Source organism: Amphiura filiformis, chromosome 18 (assembly GCF_039555335.1).
Source record: "Amphiura filiformis chromosome 18, Afil_fr2py, whole genome shotgun sequence".
Classification (NCBI taxonomy): Eukaryota; Metazoa; Echinodermata; class Ophiuroidea; order Amphilepidida; family Amphiuridae; genus Amphiura; species Amphiura filiformis.
This window is the reverse complement of record NC_092645.1, coordinates 14,816,582-14,833,142: the sequence shown is the minus strand read 5'-3', so window position 1 is coordinate 14,833,142 and position 16,561 is coordinate 14,816,582. Positions and strand designations below refer to the sequence as shown.

General features: G+C 38.4%; 3 protein-coding genes across 3 annotated transcripts in view; 2 read left to right on the top strand and 1 right to left on the bottom strand.

The window, feature by feature from the left end:
* LOC140139912 (box C/D snoRNA protein 1-like) overlaps positions 1-9,799 on the bottom strand; it is a 33,429-nt gene extending 23,630 nt beyond the window's left edge. Inside the window, exons 1-4 of the mRNA XM_072161686.1 lie at positions 9,697-9,799; positions 2,359-2,424; positions 634-740; positions 8-108 (exon numbers count right to left, since the gene is read on the bottom strand). Of these exons, the coding sequence (XP_072017787.1) occupies positions 8-108; positions 634-740; positions 2,359-2,424; positions 9,697-9,701 (279 nt within the window). The 5' untranslated portion in view covers positions 9,702-9,799. The remainder of the gene's footprint in view (positions 1-7; positions 109-633; positions 741-2,358; positions 2,425-9,696) is intronic.
* On the top strand, positions 5,373-9,098 carry LOC140139588 (uncharacterized). Its single transcript, XM_072161293.1, is given in 4 exon segments — positions 5,373-7,573; positions 8,594-8,747; positions 8,831-8,918; positions 8,921-9,098. Coding segments are annotated over 4 exon segments (2,511 nt in total). The 3' UTR covers positions 8,989-9,098.
* A 364-nt stretch (positions 9,800-10,163) lies between the features above and the next one.
* Positions 10,164-16,561, top strand: part of LOC140139905 (gamma-aminobutyric acid type B receptor subunit 1-like) — a 170,235-nt gene continuing 163,837 nt past the window's right edge. Inside the window, exon 1 of the mRNA XM_072161678.1 lies at positions 10,164-10,974. Coding sequence (XP_072017779.1) covers positions 10,666-10,974 — 309 coding nt within the window. The 5' untranslated portion in view covers positions 10,164-10,665. The remainder of the gene's footprint in view (positions 10,975-16,561) is intronic.

The following is a 16,561-nucleotide window of genomic DNA, read 5'->3' as shown; positions in this document are numbered from 1 at the left end:
ATGTTACCTGTTTTGGCAGCCAGCCATTTGTCCTAGCAGGAACATGGAGGTTAGGATCCCTTTTAGCTCCATACGCTTTCCTATCTACATCCTCCAAAAACCGATAATCTGAAAACAGCAAAAGATTATGAGGAATAACTCAATTTTGGTACATTGGAACTTATACAGGGTGGTTCATAAAAAGGTACACCCACATTTGATGACAAATTTCATACTTCCCGAATTGATTTCAATATTTTATTTCCATATTATTTAAAGGAGTATTTTGTGATCCTAGCATCCTCTTTTATGACATTTTCAGTATTTTATCCACAAAAAGTTTATTACCAAAATTTCAGTTGATTCCTATTTTGCGTTTGCGAGTTATGCATGATTATGTGCTTTACACTGCTCCATAGCCAATGTGTTGTAATTTCGTTCTGGTGTACCAGAACGTAATTCAAATTTCACAATATTTTTTCTAAACGAAGAAATTGTTTTGTACAAAAGCATTACGTAGCCAGAGGTTGCCAGTGGTATAGATATCTCAACTTTTTTGGAGAAAAGTAGAGGGATGATGCTGTGAGACAGATTCTGTTCAGTATGTTCTTTTGACTAAAAATTATTATGTTTTCTTATAATTATGTTTCTTACCACTCAACAAGTGTGATTCCTTGAATTGCTTGATGGGCACATAGGCTGTCTTATCCCGTATACCGGAACATTTCTTGCTAACTTTATGCCGTTTTACACAATGCAAGCTGAAATGTAAAACCATCAGAAATATGTACCTTTAAACTATTCACTTGAGCGTAAAACCATGACTCGAGTCTCCATCAGGAGAGTACCCCTCTAACTAACACATTAGCAGCTCCATTTGAAACTCTCTCTCTCTCTCTCTCTCTCAGGGAACTTAAGATTTGGATTGAATCTTTCTCAGAGGGTGTATATGAAATGCAAATGGAGCTGCCTAATGTGCTCATAGTACTCCCCCTGTGGTAGATATCTCCAAAATCTTCCACAGGGGTAGTGTGGATTTAAAATGGAATAGCACATTGAGCTGATCCTGTACGATTAACTGACTGATACTGTAATTAATACACACAATCTAGGCGCAGGAATTCAGAGTGACCAGCTCCAGCAAAAACCGCAACAAGTCGCCAGACATGTTTTTAGGCCTTTAAGGGCTGGGGTATGAATGTTTGGACAGTATTTATTTTGGGACATCGAGCACATCAGACATATCGAATTGCATTCTGAATCTGAAGAATGTCATTCTGATATCAAATAATTTTGATTTTTGAAATTCGCAATTTAATACACATTTTATGGCAAATCATTAAAATTGATATTTTTGATATTTAACAGTACTTGAAGTAAACTTTATAAATCTGATGATTTATATTAAAGTGTATGTAGGTGGGATGAAAAGCCGACGATCAATTGAAAATTTTGACCTTTTCAGATTGAAGATATGGATTTTTTCCCAAAATACCAAAAAAAATTAGGTCTTTTTGGGAAAAAATCCATATCTTCAATATGAAAGGTCAAAATTTTCAATTGACCGTCGGCTTTTCCTCCCTGCTACATACACTTTAAGAATATATCATTAGATTTATATAATTTACTTCGAGGACTGTTATTATATCAAAATTTGAAAAATATCAAATTTTTATAATTTGTCATAAAATTTGTATTATATTGTGATTTTCAAAAATGAAAATTATTTGATATCAGAAAGACATGCTTCAGATTCAGAATGCAATTCGATAGGTCCAAGTGCTCTCATGTCCCACAAAAAATACTGTCGAAAACGCAATAAACGCCATTTTAGATCCTTTAAAGTTGACATTCCCATTAAAAATTAATTTTTTTTTGGAATGCTTAATTTCATGGTATGGTATTTGACAGAGGGATTAAGTGGACTTTCGAACGACTCAAATCCTTAAAAAAAGGTTTATTTAATCAATAAATACGGTAACAGTTGAACTATGATAATCCCTATTCAATCCTGTGTAAGGCAGTAATCCACATGTAATTAGCTCATTCCTCAGAATAGCAATTTGGATATCATTTACAAAATTATCAGAGCCTTGAAAAGTATTGAATGCTATTTATAGAATTTTGGTACTGGTATCATTTTAAAGCTTTTTGTCAAGTGCTTACATGTTTATTCAAATCATGAAATGTCAAAAATGCAACTAGTTCTGGTTTTGTCAGAGCGGGTCACATATACATTTTCTTTCATTTCTGTCATTAGATTTGGTTGCTCAAAATTAAATGAGCAAATATCTGATAATAATGAAAGCATTAATTTTGAGGAAACAAAATAATTCAATCTAATTTTCTTAAAAGTATTATAACAAGTTATTTTCTTACCTGCAAGTTTTTAGACCACATCTTGGGCATTTGTATTTTGATTGCACCTCCTGGCAAACTTCACAACTGAATTCATAGATACAAATTACACACAAAAAAATTAGTTGGTATGCTGATGGTCGCCGGTCATTTCAAACTCAAAACACACATGTGTGCTTGTGACAGTGACACAATCAAGTGATTGAATCTGATGTCATTAATAATAAATTGATTTTGAGGTATGTAAATTTATGTCAACCTACAATTTCAGCCAGAGTTTAGGCCAATTTGGCTGACCAGCAAATGTATTAGGCACTTGAAACTTGATTCTGAGTTTAGCGTCCACCGCCCGCGTTATGAATTTTGTGCCACGTTTGAGATGTAAAATCTGAAAATAATTCATTATTTTGCAAATTACTACTAAACCAGAAAGAAAATTTGTTCTGCAAAATTTGTAAACCCCTTTTTTTTATATTTGAACCCTTCAAAAAACTATAGAAAGCCTTGAGAACTATTAGATGAATCCATCTAAATATTTTAGCATTAAAAATATACAGGTTTTTGACCCTTGCTCTCTCCAATTATTTCAATTATACCTTTGGGATACCAGGGTAGACTAGAAATCAACCTAGCCAAAATGTTTTTACCAAATGGACATTGTTGATGTTGTAAATAATTTAACTAGGAAAGACCTAGTTTTGACATATTGGTGCCAAAAATTTATTTCATGTTCTGCATGATTGTTATTTTTGTTTAAATGAGTCAACTCTCCCCCCCCCCCATTTCCCCGATCCTCAAATGTATACGGAGAGGTCAGTACAAATTGGAGTGGCTTGGTATACTTCGGAATACATTTAGTTTGTTTTTAAACTTGACAAACAAAAAGCAAGATAATTATACTTAAATGTTTATGTGTGTTTGTGACATATATTGCAACTGGCGATACCCAATTAGAATGAGCAAAAGTGCATAGGCATTAGTAAAAGGCCGCTGATGAAAACTTGAAAATAATGAATAATGAAATAGTTGCCTCATTATGAGCTGAAAAAATGGGACGCTAAACTCAACATCAAGTTTCAATAGCCTTAACTAAGGTTTGCCTCTCGCCATACTTATGAAAAAAAGTTATGGAAGTTATGATATATGAAAACACAGATAAGCAAATGAAAACACAGATAAGCAATGAATATATGGAGTCTAAACAAGGTTGTTAAATATTGTCAATATTAATATTTTGTGACAACTTGAGAACAAGTCCTCAACAAGGGTGAAAATAAGAGAGCTTGAACCAGGGGCCACATTGGCAAAAAAGTGGCCCCTGGTTCATCAAAATTTGGAAGAACCAGGGGCCATTTCCAATTACCAAGGGGCCAATGAAAATAAAGATGTGCTGGATGAGTTAAATAAGCACTATTTGCTTGTAATTTGATAATTTTGGTTCACTATCCAGGGGGCCAGTTTTGTGAGAGAAGTGTCCCCTGGTCAACTAAAATTGAGATGGAACCAGGGGCTATTTAAGAGTTTCTGGGGGCCAAACGGCTCCCGTCTCCCACTTAATTTCACCCCTGGTCCTCAAACGTTCGAAATGTGTAGTTACTACAACTGTACTGCATGGTGCAGTACATTATGTACAGTGTTCAGCACATCAGCAAGAGGTAGTCCGAATAATCAGACCCAGAACAAAATATTAATTTCTGACATGATCGTGTACTGGGTCTGAACTGTTTCCATATGAAATCTTGATGTGTACCGCGCATGACCAATATGGCGCAGTTTTAATCTCTCCCGCAAAATTTGTGTTTCTCCCTCAAATTGCGTGGTTTTCTCCATCGAATTTGCATCTCTGGTGTTTTACCTTCATCACCAAACGTGACTCATGACCTGTCATGTTCAGATTTTTTCATCATCTGTCGTAAAATCCATCCTTCATATGCAGCTCATCAGCCACCAATACGAGACTGCCGAATTCGGAAGACATACGATCGAGTGTCGCTGTCAATGCTGTAGTACAGGTACTAGGGCAATATTGTTGCCAATGTTTATGTCTGTTGGTGAGAGACTGGACTGTATCCTTGTTACCAATCCTTGCTACCAACCCTTACTACTTACCAACCCTGCTACCAATCCTTATGCACCAATCCTACGTTGTTTATGTTGTTACCGGTTACCATTGGTTACCAATCCTGCTTGTGTGAATGTTTACCAATCCTTGTTACATGTATTATGCTTGTTGTACATACCAATGCTTGTATCCCGCCACCCTTTATCTGCCTGCCGTGTGTTCCTTTAATCCTTGCATGCTCACCCTCCATCCTTCAACACCCTCCATCCATCAAACATGTCTATTGTCATGTAGTTTGTGTGTGTGTGTGTCGTGCATGCTTGCATCCCACCTGCATGCTTGAGAAGTTATGGGACAACTGGATCAAACTGTTAGATAAAGTGAGCAGCAAAAGCTCATTATGCTCATGTACTACGTATGTTCTGTTTTCTGCAAGCCATTTGTTGCTCTTAAACGCCATGAACTTGCATGCTTACGATATACTTGTGTACCGGTATGTTTATCTTATGAGACAATAGACACTGATATTATTGATAAATCACATGACCCATGTATTAAGATCCAATCATGCTGTATGTATCCTGTACATAATGTATCCTGTGTATATCGGCTATCTTTTCCTCCATCACTCTGAGTTGGATCACACTTAAAGTCATCCTGCTGATCCAAACAACAGCCCTACTTCTGATCATCAGGGCTGGCGACGTTGAGCGAAACCCAGGACCTAGGCAACCAAAGTATCCCTGTGGCGAATGTCACAAAGCCTGCACAGACTACAAAGGTGCAAAAGCGAGCATTCTTTGCGATGAATGCAGCACGTGGTTTCATGTCGAATGTGTTCATATAAGTGAAACAGTGTTAGCAAGCCTTGCCAGATCAGATCTCCCATGGGAGTGCACCAACTGTGGTTTACCCAACGTCTCAGCAAGCCTATTCGACTCTACCACCTTAGACAATAGCTTGTCTGAATCTGATGTTTTTGAGAGCACTAAGAGGAGCTTATCAACCAGCAGCAGCAGCTCTTCCGAACCAGGGTCACCAAATGCCCAGTCCTCGCCATCAAAGACATCCATGCACAGCAGCAGCAAACCTAGCAACAGCACTACCAATCTTCGTTAAACTTACTATAAACTTTCAAAGCATCTATAGAAAGAAGGAAGTGCTATGGAGTCTAATTGATGCTGTGAAACCTGACGTTATATCCGGTTGTGAAACCTGGCTTAAACCAGCTATAACTCATGGAGAAATCCTTCCTCCAGACTACAAATTATACCGTAAAGATCGCCATGATGGATACGGTGGAGTTCTTCTTGCTGTTCATTCCAGCCTTACCAGCTATCAACTTGAAACCAACTCTGATGCTGAATTTGTGGCTGCTAAAATCCTGAATGGTAAAGAGAAACCCCTGGTCATTGGCGCCTTGTACCGGCCAACCAACAACAGCCAAGAATACATAGACTCTCTAAACAAGACCATTGAAGATCTCTGTGTGTCAAACCCTGAATGTGCAATCTGGATTAGTGGCGATATCAATCTGCCTGATATCGAATGGTCTACTGACCAAGTGCTCGGCCATCAATATCCAAAAAGCCTCAATGAGTCATTCCTGCAGACACTGTCACGTACTGGACTTGAACAGCTCGTCGACTTCCCCACAAGAGGTGACAACACTCTTGACATCGTAATCACCAACCGGCCTTCATTGGTCAACCGATGTGAAGGAATGCCAGGTCTAAGTGACCATGACATTGTTTACGTGGACTTGAATATCCAAGCAAGTCGGTCCAAACCAGTCAAGCGCAAGACTTACCTCTGGAAACGTGCTGACCTTGGCGCAATCCACTCTGCCACTAAAACCTGGGCAGATAGCTTCGTCTCAAGATACTCCACCTCCACTCCAGTTGAAATACTTGCTACTGAAGTTGAAGATCAGCTTGAGAAGATCCTAAACGAGTATGTGCCATCAAAACTCAGCTCTTCAAGATTCAGCCAACCGTGGTTCTCAACTTCCACCAAGAGAATCTGCCGTAGAAAGCATCGTGCCTTTAGAAAGGCGAGAAAGACAAATAAAGACAGAGACTGGCGTCGCTTCAGGAGACTTAAGAAGCAAGCTCAAACAACATGCCGGCAAGTTTACAGCCAATATCTCACCAACATCATATGCAGTGAACCAGGTGGAAACAAACGTCTTGGTGCGCTAATCAAAGCCAAGCGCTGCGACCAAACAGGAACTGCTCCGCTTAGAGATGGCAACATCCTCCACAGCGATCCAAAGACCAAAGCAGGCATCCTGAACCGCCACTTTGCATCTGTATTCACTGATGACAAGTCAACCACCCTGCCAGACCTTGGACCTAGCCCGCATCCTTCAATGGATAGAATCACAGTCAACATTCAAGGTGTCATCAAGCTTCTCCAGAACTTGAAACCCCACAAGGCCACAGGTCCAGATGGAATTCCGGCAAAACTTCTCAGAGAAACGGCAGTGGAAATTGCTCCTGCAATCACCTTACTTTTCCAAGCTTCTTTGGATCAAGGCAAAGTACCAGCTTCTTGGAAGAAAGCATCCGTCGTTCCGATCTTCAAGAACGGGAACCGCTCCTTAGCTGCCAACTACAGACCTATTTCTCTGACATCCATCCTGTGCAAGCTCTGCAAGCATATTCTCCACCATGCTATGATTGGTCACTTTTCCAAGCACCAAATTCTGACAGATGCACAACATGGCTTTCGGAAGAAGAGATCGTGTGATACACAACTCATCCTCACCATCCAAGACCTGGCTAAAGGCATTGACGAGAAAGGCCAGACTGACCTGATATTGCTGGATTTCGCCAAAGCATTCGACAAGGTGTCCCACAACCTGCTTCTACATAAGATCAAGCACTATGGAATCCATGATAACACGATCCACTGGGTACAAGACTTCCTTAGTGGCAGGACCCAGAAAGTGCTCGTAGATGGGCAAAGCAGCAGCGAAATCGGAGTAACATCAGGTGTTCCACAAGGCAGTGTACTCGGCCCCCTCTTGTTTCTGGCCTTTATAAATGACCTTCCAGCCAGTACCAGAAGCTCTGTCACCCGCCTCTTTGCAGATGACTGTGTCCTGTACAGGCGTATCACAACGAGTCAAGACACCAAACTTCTTCAGGACGACCTAGATGCATTGCAGGAGTGGGAACGCACTTGGCTAATGCAATTCCATCCATCCAAGTGCCAGGTAATCCATGTCACCAACAAAAGGAAGCCTATCACCACTGCCTACAACATCCACGGCGTAACCCTGAAGAGGCAGTGTTCGATTTACCTGGATTCGCATCGCAAAATGCGAGTCATTTTTTACAAACTGCTACTCAACTACACAGACCAGTAGCAAAAAATGCGATCCCAAAAAATTGGGGAAAAATGCCTACTTGCGATCATGAACCACGCTGATATACCATCATTTGCAAATTGCCATTTGTCGAAGTCAAAAATGTTTCCATAAATTCTATTTCCAAGAAAATAATCCACAAAAATATGACTCAAAAGTCCCTAAATCGTGATGTTTACGCCATTAAACTAAATACAGTATCCTCCCTTGTATGCACATTTATTTCCATGACGTGTTGTGTTACAAACTTCCATGTATTACCAGATAACTAAAAACGTGCATATTAATTTTATGACGTCATAGAAGTAGCACTGTTTATATGGTGTATAGTTCAGTGGTGAGATGGAAATATCGTGTGTCCTTGGTGACAATCTTCCAAAATTATACAAGATTTTTAGGATTTCATAGATTCCTCACATTATTTTAATGCTTCAGCTAATAAATTAGTGAGTTTCCTCTACTCAAAAATGTAGGACTTCTCTTGATTACTGAAGGAAAATTTATGCGTTTAGAAAGGGCACACGATAATCAGCTTAGGAAGTTTAGGTGCGGAATTTTGAACCACATTCGGTCTGCAACACTGCAGACTTTGCATAACATTTTTTTAAGCATTGAGTACTGGGATTGAGTAATCTGTGAGAAGATAAGAAAATACAAAAAAATCGATAAAATATGGTGAAAACAAGCTGCTACTCAAAATTTTGGAATTGCTACTCAAATCTGAAAGCGAGTAGCAATTTTTGCTACACAAAAAAATAGATGAAAATCGAACACTGTGAAGAGGTGTCCTCTGCAAAGTACTTGGGTCTGAACATCGACAGCAAACTCAACTTTAACACTCATGTTGACATCGTCACCAAGAAAGCCAATGGAACCCGTGCCTTCCTTGGACGTAACTTCCATCGCTGCAGCAGGAAAATCAAGGAGGCTACATACAACACCTATGTAAGACCAATTGTAGAATACGCTGCAGTGGCCTGGGATCCCCACACCCAGCGCAACATCAAAAGGTGGAACAAGTCCAAAAGAAGTAGTCTTGCGATTAAGTCACCAGCCAGTATGATCGTGGGACCAGCGTCACCTCACTTCTTAATGAGCTCAAATGGCCGTCAATCCAATCTAGACGTCGGCAAGCCAGACTCGCCATGCTGTACAAAATAAGGTACAATCTGGTCGACATCAACTGGGAGCAACATCTAACCGTAGCAACATCTAACACCAGAGGACATGCTTCCAGATTCTGGACACCATACTGCAGCTCCCAGACTTACTTGGCTTCCTTCTTCCCACACACCAGCAGAGAATGGAACGCCCTCAGGAAGGACCCAGGAGACTTCACCTCGCTCGATGCCTTCAACTTTCAAGGCAGCATTGAGCGAAGTCTCCATGTAACCAGCCGGCATCCTTCCTTTTTATCACCTTGTATATATATATTTTGCACCTGATTCTACCTGCAGCCATATTCGTCATAGCAGGTACGCACAACTGCAGTGTGAATATATTCAGTTCCTGAAGCACACACTTACCAAGGCAAGAAGAAGAAGAAAATGGCAAATTGGACAATAGAAGCACATGGTTCTACGTGACAGCTTTTTAATCCCTATTCAGGTTACGTGAATCACGCTATTGTGGACCATCCTTCTGATACTTGAGTGTTTGGACAAGCGGAACGGTTTTTTGTCTACCTCTCTGTTTGTAAACAAACCAGGAGGTCGAAATCGTCCTCCTCGCCGAATACGAAAGTCAGCGTAATAGTACGGCACTGAGCAAGAGGTAAGCTTAAATTTTAATACTACTTACTTTTAAAAATCATAAAATCTACTCATTTTTTCCCTGAATCGCCAAATAAATCGCTTGCATAGATATGTCTAATTCTACCACTAATATATCAACAACATAATTCAAGCATATAATTGATATTTACCTCATTTTTCAACATGAAAACCCGGCATGAACAACAGCAAAATACACACACCAACACAAAATTAAAATCCCACATGTAGTATGTAAATTAGGTCAGGTCAAGGGTTAAAGGTCGATGTATTTATCCACTTTCAATATTGCCAGTGTCGAAGGCAAGTGTTTTTTAATACAAGCGAGCCATAGAAAGAACACTATTTGTTAGTGGCGTATGTCGACTACATAATGTAAACATTGGAGAGGGCGATATTTTCCTCACCATTTGCTGATATTTTCACCTGGACATGCCAATGGAAAATCCAAAGCGATGGACATGCATGAGGAACTAAACGTCTAATTTTTGCACAATTTATGGAGAAGTACACAACCAAATTGGAGTTGAATAATTTATTCTACAAGGAAGAGTGTCGCTTTAAAAAAAATAATATTCTGTCTGTGTGGTGTGACTAAATCAAGTTGACTTGCGAGTTGCGATGTCGGGTCAGAACAGTGCGTTTTTATACGTTTGACAGCTCGCATGCTCGAATGTACTACCGGCATAAATGCTACTACCTGCATGTAATGTTCGCGAATAGTGTCCAGTGGATTTCTCATGATTTAGGTCGTTGCTGGCATTGCCTAACCATGCTGCCGGCATGACTATAATGACACAATCACTGCAGTACACATGTGTAGCTAAATACGGTAGCCACTTAAACTTGAGTCAACATCACTTTGGACTTTGCTTTTACCACTATTGTACCAGATTGCTGATATCCGATTCCCAGCCTCTGACTACATTTATGTAGCACTGATTTTGACATAATAATGGATGTGGACCGATAACTTGATTAATATTAAACTGTTAGTTAAATTCGAGCGCTTTACCAGCATGACCAGCACCATTTGACGCAGACACATCAAGTCTCCAGAATCGAACATTTTTATCAAACTCGGATACCATACATATTTTTCCAAATCACAGCATTTCACAATGTTTTCTTTTGGCATAACTTCAGCACTAATGAAAAAGATGTTGCATTTGGTGTTGCTACTTTTAACATTGGTAACCCCAAATTGTGGATATTCGTACCAAATTAAACCGGGCGAGGAATACTCGGGAGATGACGATGGATCGGGCCTGACATCGCTTTACATTGGAGGAATTATCCCTTACACTGGCAAGTCTTGGGCTGGTGGTAAAGGCTGCTTACCAGCGGCCCAGATGGCACTGGAAGATGTGAATAATAGGACAGATATATTGCCGGGATATGAACTGAAGATGATTTGGAATGATAGCGCGGTAAGTGTTTTTGTTTGCTTGTAATACTTTGCTGTATATCTATTTATCTATTGAGCTGTTTTACTCTAGATGTAAGTGTACAGAATGTTGGGGATTCTAGTCACTGTTGGGGGGTCAGACTTTCCAGATTTTGCTCTGGCTAATAATGTTTAAAAATTGTGCAAAACAATTTCAAGATTGCAGATTTATTCGCTTAGCAATTTTTCAAATTAACCGTTTTTTTATATTTGATTTGTTCGGGTTTTGACAACCCTGACAGCAGAGTGGCCAATCGAGCAATGTAATAATAACAATACATACCACGTCATGCATATTAAACTCGCAATTACGCAAAAGTGGTGTCGGCTGAAATTTTGGGCATTAACTTTTTTTGTAGATCTATCTACATGTATATCTACTCATAAAACATACCATAAAAAGAGGATTGACAATAGTTCTTATAGAGTTTCTACTATAGCTTTCATTTGCTGGAGGGGTCTATTAAGTCTTCATCTGCTATCTTCAGTAGATAGCTTTCTTACCTTCAGTAGATACATGTACGACTGTATAACTTACACATTTGCTACCTAGATAGCTTTGATAATTTGCATTCTTCAGTAACGTTCATTTGCTATCTTCAGTAGATAGCCTTCATTTGCTATCTTCAGTAGATAGCCTTCATTTGCTATCTTCAGTAGATAGCCTTCATTTGCTATCTTCAGTAGATAGCCTTCATTTGATATCTTCAGTAGATAGCCTTCATTTGCTATCTTCAGTAGATAGCCTTCATTTGCTATCTTCAGTAGATAGCCTTCACTTGCTATCTTCAGTAGATAGCCTTCATTTGCTATCTTCAGTAGATACCCTTCATTTGCTATCTTCAGTAGATAGCCTTCACTTGCTATCTTCAGTAGATAGCTTTCATTTGCTATCTTTAGTAGATAGCTTTCATTTGCTATCTTCAGTAGATAGCTTTCATTTGCTGTCTTCAGTAGATATCTTTCATATGCTATCTTCATTTATTCATTCATTCATTCATTTTTTCACTCATAATACAACATAATAAAAAATCATAATATAATGTGCGAGAGTGAGGAAGTCACTTCTGTGGATAGCTTTCATGCTATCTTCAGTAGATAGCTTTCAATTCCTATCTTCAGTAGATAGCCTTCATTTGCTATCTTCAGTAGATGGCTTTCAATTCCTATCTTCAGTATATAGCCTTCATTTGCTATTTTCAATAGATGGCTTTTAATTCCTATCTTCAGTAGATAGCTTTCAATTCCCATCTTCAGTAGATAGGCCTACCCTTCATTTGCTATCTTCAGTAGATAGCCTTCACTTGCTATATTCAGTAAATAGCTTTCACTTTCTATCTTCAGTAGATAGCTTTCATTTGCTGTCTTCAGTAGATATCTTTCATATTCTAAATTTATTCATTTATTCATTCATTCATTAATTCATTCATTTTTCACTTATAATACAACATCATAATATAATGTGCGAGAGTTTTATTGTTTTGGCTTTCTTAGTTAATTAGCTACAGAAATTAGAAACGAGTGTTACGGACGTTACGCAAAAGTGCCTGCCTTTTTGACACATGGTACATATCCTTAAATATCCACTCAGTTCTGTGTTTTATTTTTTTCTGTTAACTATATTGAGCAAGCCCTGACTCCATTCTATGTAAACATGAAAAGCAAGTTTAAAATTAATATTCCTGTATCGCCCTGCACTGTTGATTTGGTGTTACGGACGTTACATTTTATCTCAAATGTAACGTCCGTAACATTTTTCATATTGAAACAAAACTGTCATGGTGCTTCCTCAGATTTTTTTCTTTACTATTTTAAAGTAGGTCTGACATCAATCTATGGAGGCATGATTAGCAAGTTTGAAATAAATGCTCCTGTTTTGAGCAATAATGTTCCAAAATTTTGTTACGGACGTTACAAAGGCACTTTTGGCATGGAATTGACTCACTTCTGTGGATAGCTTTCATGCTATCTCAGTAGATAGCTTTCAATTCCTATCATCAGCAGATTGCTTTCAATTTCCATCTTCAGTAGATAGCTTTCAATTCCCATCTTCAGTAGATTGCTTTCAATTCCCATCTTCAGTAGATAGCTTTCATTTGCTATCTTCTGTAGATAACTTTCAATTCCTATCTTCAGTAGATAGCTTTCAATTCCTATTTTCAGTAGATAGCTTTCATTTGCTATCTTCAATAGATACATGTAGCTTTCATTTGCTATCTTCATTAGACAGCTTTCATTTACTGCTACTACATGTATCTTCAGAGATAGCTTTCATATTTGCTATCTTAGATAGCTTCTACTTGCTTTCTCCATAGACAGCTTTGATTCACATTCCTCAGTACTGTAGTTAGATTTCATTTTCCATCTAGAGTAGATTATGTAGCCTCCACTTGCTATCTTCAGTAGATAGCTTTCCATTTACTCTCTTCAAGTGACAGCTTTCTTATTTGCTATCTTCAGAAGACAGCTTTCATTTGTTATCTTCAGTAGATAACTTTTATTTGCTATCTTTTATTTGCTATCTTTAGTAGATATTTAGGTTGAGGCCCAGACAAGTTTGTGTCAGTGAGTTGCCTCTGTATCACTATGTCAACTGGATCACGCTTTTGAGTTCTGCACCACTATCAAAATGATCGCAACACAAAGTCTATGGCATGTATTACCAATTCAAAAAGGTGTGTGATCCAGTCTATACCATGGAGTTATTTTTACCATTTCGCTGGCCAATTATAATTGTCTAAAAATCAGAATTTTGAACAAACTTGAGGGTGTCCTCCTCAGTATATGTTACAATATTGCTTTTTAAAGTGAAGATACCGGTATACAAATATTGAATAGATAGAAGTCCAAAGTACACACATTGGTTATGGTATAGCCAAGTTCAAAGCTCATTGATAACAAGAGAAGCTGACAGACTTGGTTGAACACTGAGCAATACTGCTAGTGAATGATAGTGTACAGTGGATTTCTTATGATATACTTTTTAAGCCATTGGTACATCCTACATGTAGTATATTACTTCGCCATACTGGTAGCATCATACAATATACATGTATACTTTTACATGTGTGTGTAGCAAATACCGTGACCACACCTAACAAATTTAGGCTCGCTTTATTTTTACCAGAGCCGAGGTTGCTGATGTACATGTTTCATTCTGAATAGTTTTGATGCAACAGTGAAAATATACATGTATGAATTTGACATTTAAGTGATGGAATGTGGGTGATGGTCAGTTGATTATAAACACAGTTCTTTTTGTCATGTTTCAACAAGTTCTTAAAAGCATCATAATATAGCCCATCGAGTATAATGTGCAGCTCTACCAGCAACATTTGATGCAGACATATCAAGTCATCAGAATCAAAGACTTCATCAAACTCTGATAATTGCTCCAAATTACAGTACATTGTGTATAATCATGATGTTGTCTTTCGGCATAAACTCGGCAGTTATGAAAAAGATGCTACACTTGGCATTGTTACTTATAACACTGGCTACACCAAACTCTGGTGGTATTTACCAAATCAAATCTGGCGAGGAATACTCTGGATATAAGAAAGGATCAGGCGGACACGCTTTACGTTGGAGGAATTATCCCTGTGACTGGTACAAAAGGATGGATCGGTGGTAAAGGCTGCCTACCAGCTGTACAGATGGCTCTAGAAGATGTGAATAATAGGACAGATATACTGCCTGGGTATGAGGTGATGATGATTTGGAATGACAGTGAGGTAAGACTTAGATTCATTGCCGTTGTCGTTGTCGTCGTCGTCAACATCAACATCAACATCAACATCAACATCATCATCATCATCATCATCATCATCATCATCATCATCATCTTCATCTTCATCTTCATCTTCATCTTCATCTTCACCTTCACCTTCACCTTCACCCTCACCCTCACCCTCACCCTCACCCTCACCCTCACCCTCACCCTCACCCTCACCTTCACCTTCACCTTCACCTTCACCTTCACCTTCACCTTCACCTTCATCTTCATCTTCATCTTCATCTTCATCTTCATCTTTATCTTTATCTTTATCTTTATCTTTATCTTTATCTTTATCTTTATCTTCATCAGCCATAGTCTACTGCTCAGCATGTCTCCATCATGTAGCTCTGTATCTAGTTTTCTGAACCAATTTACAGGGGTAGAAATAAGGGACCATCCAGGCTATCTGGCTGTCTGGGCTATCTAGACATTTTTTCTGATAGCCCTGGAGGAAATTCAATATCCCTGAAAAAAAGACATTGTGTTCCCAAACCAATCGTTTGGTCACAATCATGCTCCAACAACTTGAATTCATACAGCCACTTTTTGTTGAAGCCCCTCACTCTGGAGCATTCATATTTGTCGGCCTTTCACCTTTCTGGTGGTGGAAGCTTGGCCTTGTAATTGTGTGAAAACCTCTCTATTCTTGAATGATCTACTGCACGGTATACAGGAATGGGGCGTCTGCGATATCCACACAGCTCAAGGCTCTGCCATTTAATTTGTTACTCGTTCCCTTTTTGGCTTGAATATGTCGACTATTTTTCCTTTTTGGAGGAGTCAGTGTTTAGCATTTTATCTTCAGTAGATAACATTTGGCATTGCTATTTTCTGTGCTGTGTAGACAACACAAGTTTGGAGATAGCATTTTACTTTGCTAACAGTAGATAGCATTTTAACATTACTATCTTCTGTAGATAGCATTTTAACATTGCTATTTTCAGTAGATAGCATTTTAACATTGCTATCTTAAGTAAATAGCATTTTAGTAATGCTATCTTCAGTGTTTAGCATTTTAACATTTCTTTAGTAGATAGCATGTTATTAACATTGTTGCAACTGGTAAAATTGCTGACATTGGTGAAAATTACTAAATAAAAAACACAATTTGTGCGACTCTGTGGAAATTGTTTGTTGTTCAACTCTCAAGTCAGTAGTAACTGATCTTGCTGATCATCATCAAGCAGAACATAATTATAAATGTATCATCCACGGGCGGATCCAGGAATTTTAAATAGGGGGCCACCGCTCTGCAAAAATACACAAAGTCAGGTGCCGCTCTGCAAAAATTAGGGGGTATCCCCTAAATCTGCCTCTGTCATTCTTACAATGATGTGTCCACCACACAGGACTTGCCATGCATGATGTCTTATAATTTTGTCTGCTGTGATGTACATGTTTTAATGAGCTCTAATATAGCCTTTTGCTACATGTATTTTTACAAAAGTAATTTCACTTGTTCTCATCAAAATATGCTTGTATTTGGTTACTGGTGCACCTGCCTAGCACACACAAAACATTTTCAACATTATTTGGTCAAAGAAGGTTACCAGAAAATGTTTAAATGTCAGATTATACAAAGGGTATAACATTTTCATAAAATTCATAAACATTTTTTAAAACTAATTCCAAAGTATTTCAATATTATTGAAATGTTGACAAAATATTTGGCCAACAATATTTGCAACAATATTTTTAATTTTACAAATGTTGTCGTAGTGTGTTTTCATACATGTACAAAACATTCCAAAAAATTTTCATGACATTTATACAACTCAACATTTAATGCTAT